Source organism: Nestor notabilis, unplaced genomic scaffold, assembly GCF_000696875.1.
Source record: "Nestor notabilis isolate BGI_N333 unplaced genomic scaffold, ASM69687v1 scaffold10542, whole genome shotgun sequence".
Taxonomy (NCBI): domain Eukaryota; kingdom Metazoa; phylum Chordata; class Aves; order Psittaciformes; family Psittacidae; genus Nestor; species Nestor notabilis.
In genome coordinates, this window is record NW_009917914.1 from 6,850 (window position 1) to 15,927 (window position 9,078).

Below are 9,078 nucleotides of genomic sequence, written 5' to 3' on the forward strand. Positions count from 1 at the left end.
CCCAAAGGATGGAGATTGTGTTCTCCCTTGCCAACTTGTTTCAGTGCTTGATTACTCTTATGAGTAACTTTTTTTTTTTTTTTTTTTAATGTCAACTTGAAATGTTCTTGCTGCAACTTACACCTTTTGGCTTTTATCCTTTTGCTGTATATAGCATTTTTTTGGATAAAAAAATACACATTTCCTGCAGAAGTGAGAATACAGAATGTAATTTTAGATTAATAGTGGAGCTATGAAAAGACTGACTGAATCCCATAATGTTCTAAATGCTTTAGTTGCTATGGGTAATGCCTTTTACTATTTTGTACTGATGGAGTAGAAACTTTCCTTCCTTGGATTTGGCTTCAGAGAGTACATACACCTCTCTAAGTAACTAGAGAGCTTTATGTTTACTTTAAGAAGTCTTCACAGCTGATTTTGCAAGGACATTTTAATTTATTTTTTTTTTTTTAGTTAAGAAATTCCATTTTTAAAATGTGGAATGGTTTTCAGTAACAAATTCAAATGCATTAAAAATTGCAGCACCCAGGTGGTGAAGAAGTCCTCAGGGAGCAAGCTGGGGGAGATGCTACTGAGAACTTTGAAGATGTTGGCCATTCCTCAGATGCAAGGGCAATGTCAGAAACCTTTATTGTTGGGGAGCTTCACCCGGTGAGTATGTGAGAGTACTGATACTTGCTGTTTACTGTAGTGGTTTGGGGTCTGGTTATTTCCCTGGTAACTTTTTTCAGAATAAAGGAAAGATGCTAGTTGTGGGTGGACCTGGGCGGGAGATAAGATTCCCCCAGTATGAAGGTATTTGATTAGTGTAGCATAAGGATCATCACATCTAGAAGTTTGCTGCTTTGAAATATTTTACAGCTTAATTCTGGATTTAACTAAATATGGAATCATGCCATTTCTGTGTACCCTGTAAGCTCTATAATGAGACTGTCTAATCCCTGAAGGTGGTATGTCAGAATGTCTAGGCCTTTTCTTGTGTCAATATGCAGAGTGATTACTAACAGCTGCTTTTGGTAAATATATATGCCAGGCCTCCATCTGGATCTAAAAGTACATATGAAGAGGTAGGATTGTATGTTTAGAAAATGCTACTGTAAGTATTGTACTTCTAGTTTGATGCTCTGTCTTCCCCTCTTTCTGGCTCTCCCATTTTGACCTCTGTCACTGTTCCCTACTTGTAGTTGTCAGGGTTGTTTATGATTAGCTCCCACTGTATCATCTGTCACTTCCTCTTTTCTATACTGTCCTTACCATTTTCTATACTTCTGACAAGCATCTTCCTGCTGCTTCAAGTTTTTAAGGATTTACATTTTGGCTACAGAGCTGCTGCCTTGGCTTCCTTCAGATAGGTCTTATTCTCTCCTGCATCTTAATAGTTGAAAACCACTTGTTAGGGGTTTAGGCTGCTAGTGTGCCCATCTGTTCTACTTTATTGCCCATCCCTGCCTCTTTTTCCCTCTTCTATTTTTCTTGTGTATGTTCTGTCTTCTGTTCAGAGTAAATATCACTGTCTTGAGTAGCGTATTTCACAGTAATATTCCTGATCATGTGTCTCTTAGGTCCTCTCTGATAAATGTTAATAGTGCATCTTCCCTTAATATGAAATAACTCTGCTCTGCACATTTGCAATCTCACTGGCTTGTCACTTATTTCAGATAGCAGTTGATGCCAGTAAAGTTGTTCTTAACCTGGCTAGCAGTCCAGTTCTTGCCTGTTTAACAGGTGCCTATTTTTATTTAATGTGAAACAAAAAGCTTGATAGTTTAATGTATAATTACAGCACTGTCAAGATTATATCCTGTTGGGCTTTTTGTAATGAGTGTGACTTTTAAGTAGAACTTCCTGAGTTTATGAAAGATCCATAGAATTTGGGACCATTGCACAGGTTGTTGGAACAAACTAGTTAAATGCCTGATAGTATAGGTAGACTAGGCAGAAGTAAGCTGATACTATTGAAATCAGCTTATAAGATAAGGTTATGTGTACTGTTTAGATGCAAAAGAAATGCAAAAACAAGGGCAGAAGAAATAATGAAATATGTTGGAGAAGTGAGTTTCGCTTCCTTATTGCATACTGGGAAGTATTATTTAAGGAAGTGATCTTGCTTGTGATAGCTCACAATCATGCACTGACATCTGCTCTTTTGTAAGTCTGTTTCAAAGGTAAAAATAGGTGCACATTAACAGAATAAATTGTAAACTGAATTTAGAGACTTTTTTTTAATGCTTTAGGGTTTTGTCTAAATGTTTCTCGCTTGCTTTCCTGCAGGACGATAGATGGAAGCTTCAGAAACGAACAGTAAGTGTGTTACTTGAAATGCCACATTGTTTCCCTTAGGCATTGGGAGTAATGTCTGTAAATGGTATACCCCTGGAGGCAAAAATAATTTGGCTCAATTTAAATGTAGTGTTTCAAGTTATAAATCTCTTAAACCTGTTGATCTGACTTCAAATTATTCTTCCTGTTAGCTGTTTTTTTTCTTATTTGTGGTGTTTTGAATCGAGAGGTTAATAAGTGTGATGGCATTACACTGTAGCAAAAAGGTGAGTGTAGAATCAGTATATGGTTTTCGAGTACTCGGGGAAAGAAAAAAAATCAGTTTATAGACAGAGTGGATTAAACTAAGTGTTGGTTTTTTTTGGCGGGGGGGGGAATGTGATGCTTAACAGTATATTGGTAACACTAGTAGAGAGAGAATGTGGAGGCATTTGATTGCTGTGTTACAGATCAGTTAATTTGCAATTGTGAACCCTTTTCAAGGTGAAAATACTGTTTACTTCCTGACTGTTTCTGTAGATTTTACTGAGTGTTCTGTCAATGCAGCAATAGTAAAAATTCTATTTTTAGTAGAATAAAGTTGTGTTGGCACTCAACTATAAAACTAATAAAATACAGATGTCTTCTAAAGGAACAAGTGCTTCAGGGATTAATTTGTACAATTCCAAAAAAAAATAGTGGATGTTTGCTCAGGGCTGGCTGAACAGCAGCAGGACAATTAGGAAATAGTTGAAGATTATATTTAGGTGAAGTGCAGTAGGACTAGGATCTTACTGTTGATAAATATTATTGGAAGATCTTAAAGTGACTTTTTTTAAAAAGTAATAAGCTAAAGGGGTGGAAACAAAATTCAGTGAAATATTTGCTATAGCAATTAATAATTTTATTAAGGACTGCAACTAATATACAAATAAAAATAAGAAATGGAGTGGTAATTGGAATTCCGATCTTTTTCCCATCAAGAATAACATCTGCTACTTGGATTTCTTTTGAAATTCAGGGCAGTTTACACTGAAGATGTAAGAATAGCGGTGTTAAACACAGCTGAGAAACAGATTGCTCCATGCAAGTTGTAGTGTACAATCCTTTGATTAAGCTCATAGGAACTTACTAAACTGAAGTACTTAGAATATTAGTTTTGCCAGAGCGTGGTGGCCATTTGGGAGTTAAGATCCAAATGACTTCTTACTACACTCCTATGTGGCTTATTCACTTGTTTTAATGCTGGTCATAGTTATCTACACTGCATGTATGTTTTCCGTCATTCCAGAAGGAAGCTGGAGCGCTTTCCTTCAGCAAAAAGATAGTTTCACTTAGCACTCTGGGTGGGGAATGTGACAGGTTCAGCTCTGTGCCTTGGCTCTCTAGGAGCAGTCAGAAGGCCTTGTGCTTTCAAATGTCTTCGTCCTTGCACTGTATTTAAAGTACCCTCAGTGTACATGTTCAGGGTAGTAGTATTTAAAAACAGGTTTTGATTAGTTGGGCTGTATTTTTTCTTACCGTCTTGGTGAGGAGGAGAGCCATCCCCTGGCCCTGGATGTGACAGGTTGGTTATTGTAGGAGATGTTAGCCTTGATAGTGTGGATACAAGCTGCTCCATGCTGTTTGGCTTTGGGATTAGTTTTTCATGGAGATATTCACACCAATATAGACGTAATCATTGAATCCTATTCTTTTAAACATAGTTAGATCTAAACATATGATGATTTGGGTGCTTCTAAAAGTAGCCTGTTTGAACCTAGGGGAGGATGTTGGGTAATCTTGACCTGTCAGAATATTTGCAATTCATTTATGCTGGAGCAACTACTTTTTCAGTGATGGAAATTTAAGTATAGTTTGAATGCTTGGATCTTATAAATGCACTAGGGCAATGTGCAGTTAGTAATATTCAAATTAATAAGTATTTGTATAAATTGTGCATGTGTACCTAACTGGGATTTGATCTTGTAGCACTTTCCATATGGAAACTGAACAAGGAGTCCAAATCGGTATCAGAAACAACTATAATTTGACTGATGCTTATGCTGTCTGAAACACCACACTAAAAAACTGAGTTTAATAAGCCTTGTGGATGTCAATTAGTAGCTTTCTTCATGTAGATTTGATAAAGGAAATATTTGTGTATTAGCGTATTTTCAATTAGATCTTAGACAAGTAACGAATCCTTTAGGCAACTGGAACTCTTTGTATGTAACCTCAGGTTGAAGTTGGCTTCATGAAAACTTAGAACGAATTTCCCTGTAGCGTCTGGGTGTTTTGTTGTTTCTATTTTATTTTATTTTTTTTTTAATAACACTGGATGCAATGTTGACTACAGAAACTGCTGCTAGCTAGTTTCTAAGACAACAGTGTTATGGGAATTCTGAGAAAATACTTTCCAAATGCGATGCACGAAGTTGTTTTTAAATGAATTGCACTTAATGAGTGTCCTGTTTTCAGCGTGGTTCTTAGTTGCAGGCTGGGCTTAAACCACAACAATGAGTCTTGAAAAACTGAGGGAGTAGTGATGATAGAGTGGGGTACCTGTCTGATGTATCTTTTTGTGCTTTGCTTTCCAGGAACCTCTTATTACCACTGTGCAGTCCAATTCCAGGTATAGTATGACACCTGATGTTAAACTTTAAGTTCCTCATGGTTATGTTTCTGAAGCTTAGAAAGCTAAATAGCTGCTATCTCCTGGAAGCTTAGATGTCGGAGGGTGGTGCATGAACGTTTCTGTTCTACATGAAGTCCAAGTTGGCATCTGTGTACCACTGTACAAGCATGTTGGCTTACTAGCTAGATTTGACTTTTTTTCCTTACATTGGTAGGTATCAGCATCTACCAAATGGTTTATGTTGCACAAGCTTTCATTTCTAGGGGCTGCCAGGTGACATTTGGTGCCATGTCTGACTCTTTTTACTGATATGGACACTTTACTTGTAAGATTTGCTGCAAGTATTGCATCTAAGGGAAATGAGAGGATTATGCCTGTAAGAGGGAAAGTCCATCAGAATTGGGATGGGGGAAGAACACTTTGAAACACTGCTGAATCAAACTTTATGAAGTTATATCCAGGTGACAATTGCTTTTGCTGAAATGTCAGAGCACTGTTCCATGGCTCTGAGTGGGAAGTTCAGGTGCTTGGAAGTGTCATGTGATGTGCTGCTGCTTAAATGGCTTTTGAATGAATGATACTCTGGGCAGCATGCCATGACTTTAAACATTACTTACCAGAGTTAAACTCTGGTAAGTAAACTTCTTGTAAGCTCTAGTACAAGGCCTTAACAGTACAAGCTTTTTTTTTTACTTGGCTAGAGTATTAGTGGCCAGCCTGGTGTTTTGCTGCCCTGACTTTGAAGTATTTGTTGATGAGAGGAGGTGTGGGGAGGAAGGACTTTTTTTAAGCAACGATATTTTATTAGAAGTTTTTTTGGTTTGGTTTTTTTTTTTTTTTAACTTGCTGGTTGTCACTTCCTAAACTGCTGTTTCAAAAACTTCCTTCTAGTTCATGGTCCAACTGGGTGATCCCAGCAATAGCAGCAATCATCGTGGCCCTGATGTACCGTTCCTACATGTCAGAGTAAGCGCCTTACTGAGAACTAATGCAAGAAGAGACTGATCTGGGAGAGAATATAAGCAATCCTAACCCAATATGTTTCCAGATAAAAGCCTGATGTCTGAAGAAAATTCAACTTTTTCAGAAAAACTGAACCATTATTTTCTGCTGTGCACTTTTCTTAATGTTGCCTTCTTATTTGCTGTTCTGACGTGATAAAAAGGCAGCATTTCTCTTTTTGTATAACAATTGTACTCCCTAATGAATAACTTGATAACTGTTTTCTGTAGTAGAATATTGTTTTGTATGTAACACTGATTATGGTTATTTCTCTGTAGTCTGTAATGGGGCCATAGGACTCCCCTTTACATATATATTTTACAGCTTTAAATAACTACCAAAACTGTGTACAGGTATTTGTCCACGTACACGACAACTTAAAAAAAAACATGTTGTTGTCTTAAATGGAGTATGTTTGAATGAAATACTAATTAAACATAATGGAAAAAGCTGAGTGGAGTAGTGGGTCTTGGTAGGGCCCAACTGCTTGCTATCAGGCTATAATGAGCTGATACTTCTTTTTTTCCTTTCCTCTTGATGTCTGCTCTTACAGTTGTTGTAGATACTCCTACTAACAAACTGTTCTGTTTGACTCCCATTTAAAAAAATCACAGTGAAATATGAACCCCAATGTTTGGCATAATTATATCCATCTCAGTTTTGTGAAAAGTAGCTCTCTCTTGTGGAAAAAAAAGGCAGAGAAATGTAACTGCTACTAAATAATACTGTTCCTGCCAAGCACTCAGGTGACTCTAGAAGCTGTTCTGGAACTTTTAGGCTTTTTATAAAATCTTTCAGCTTTGTCATGCGCATTGTGAGGGGGAAAAACTGATAATGTGGAACCTGTTTGACTGTTCTGTGATGTACTCCTTGGTGTTTTACTATGAAGAGAATACTATTTTCACTGCTAAATACAAGATAACTGAAAGTATGCATTTTGTGGTGAATGTTTTTAGTCATATGTAAATGATTATGAATAAAAGTTTAATTGCTTACTTTTGCTGGCTCGAACTTACTGAAAACTTTTTTGAAGGCCTTGGCAAGGATGCTTTTGCACCTTGAGACACTGCTCAGAATTGGTTTGGTGCATGTTAAGAGTCAAGATATGTCCCTTATGCAGGGGAGTTGCATGCAAAGAGTGGGAAAGTGTATCATGGAGCAGTTAGCACAGATAAACATTTCCATCACTGTTACCTCACACCAGCTAGTGACTTAGCAGTGGTTTGGCCCTGCAAGCTTTTGCCTCCCTGATATTCATCTAGGACTGGAAACATTATTCCAAGGGCTGCCTCTTGGCATCACCAGGGGAGATGCAGCATGGAGTTTAGGCCCTGCATCAAGTCAAATGAAATTAAAAGATCATCTGTTGGAAACCTGGGCTTAAAAAAACAAACAATAAATAGAAAAATGGGAGAGGGGAATTACTGTGACTTCAGAAGATTGTCTTGTGCGTGTGTAGGAATATATCAATACAGGAATCCTTTAAGTTTTCCTTTTGTAGGAATTCCTTTACTGTTATAGCAAGTAAGGGTGTCGCATAGCTTCAACTGTGAAAGAGTTTAGTATCTCTTACTCTTGTATTCATGTGTTCTGTCAGGCTTGATTTATATTTAAAGTAGAGCCCATCAACTTTACCTTGAAAATTTTAACTTGTGGTTTAAATGGCAGTGTTTGGGATTGTGTCTACCATCAACTTACTTTGTCCTGGTTTTGCCCTAGCTTTCCCTCTGAATGGGGGTGAAGTGGAGTTTAAAAATTTAGGCTTTAGTGACTTTTTATGGATAACCTTAAATACCAAGTCAGAGGTAATCTGTGCTTTTAAGACTCGTAAATCAAGTTTCAAGTTGAATTTTCTGTTGTTTTTTAAAACAACATTTAAGTTCACATGCCTGGGGGGAGACACTCAAACCAGCAACTTTAGAAAGTGCTTTCCATTCCATTTTTTTTTTTTTTTTTTTTTTCCCCCTCCAAGAACTTCAAACTGTGGTAATTATGTTCCCATCAGCAGACAGAGTAGTGCAATCAAAGTGGATCTCTAAACTCACGCTTGCCGCAAAAGGCTTTTGTTGTGGTTTAAGCCCAGCTGGTAACTTGGAACCACGCAGCCGCTTGCTCACTCCCCCTGCTCCCAGAGGGATGGGGAGGAGAATCAGAGGAATGTAACTCCCACGAGTTGAGATAACAGCTCTCCAGTAACTAAGGTATAATACAAACCACTACTGCTACCAATAAGAATGATAAGAGGAATAACAAGGGAAAAGGACACAACCGCTCACCACCCGCCGACCGATACCCAGCCCGACCCGAGCAGCGATCTGGGCCTTCCGGGTAACTCCCCCCAGTTTATATACTGGGCATGACGTGCTGTGGTATGGAATACCCCTTTGGCCAGTTTGGGTCAGGTGTCCTGCCTCTGCTTCCTCCTGGCTTCCCCTCCTCTCTGGCAGAGCATGAGACTGAGAAAGTCCTTGGTCAGAGTAAACATTACTTAGCAACAACTAAAAACATCGGTGTTATCAGCATTGTTCCCAGACTGAAAGTCAAAACCACAGCACTGCACCAGCTACTAAGAAGGAGAAAAAATGACTGCCGTAGCTGAACCCAGGACAGCTCTTTACCTATGCTGCGTATGTTTGGGGAGTTTTAGCATGGTATAGCTCTGTTTGGGTCTGATATACTGGATGTTTATATATACAATCCTACAGTTGGTGTGCACGGAGAATTTCCGTAATGTGAACTGAAAGTGCAATGAGTGGAGATGGGAAGGCAATGTTTCAAAACCTCATACAAGTTAAAATGCTAATGCAGCAACATGGCTTGTACCCTGTACTTGGTCTGTTTATATTCCTTCCACCAGTGCTGATGGAAGTTGTTCCTCAGAGATGGACATGACAGTAACAGATTTTTAAATTGATTTTGTAAATTGATAAAACCATAAAGTAAAAAAGAAAAAAAAATGCCCTAATTAAGGTTAGAACTGCTTTCCATAGGGGGTGATATGGGAGTTTTTATGTGACTTTAGTTTCTGAATATGAGAGGAAGAGAAAATGTACATGGGTGGGGTGACGATTGAATGACTATGCTATTGAAAGACTAGTCTAGGGAATTAAGGGTAGTCAATGTTTTTACAATCTGAAAGCAAAAAGAAAAGAATGGGTGTGCTTTCTTCTCAGAACAAAATCCTTTGGCACTAAATCTAA

General features: G+C 38.1%; 1 protein-coding gene across 1 annotated transcript; it reads left to right on the forward strand.

Annotated features, from left to right (window-relative positions):
• Positions 1–522: 522 nt before the first annotated feature.
• On the forward strand, positions 523–6,285 carry LOC104401773 (cytochrome b5; the record flags this gene model as incomplete). The annotated part of the gene is made up of 4 exons (XM_010009459.1): positions 523–651; positions 2,272–2,301; positions 4,839–4,873; positions 5,768–6,285. Coding segments are annotated over 4 exons (273 nt in total), but the record flags the coding sequence as incomplete, so codon positions are not given.
• Between the last annotated feature and the right edge of the window lie 2,793 nt (positions 6,286–9,078).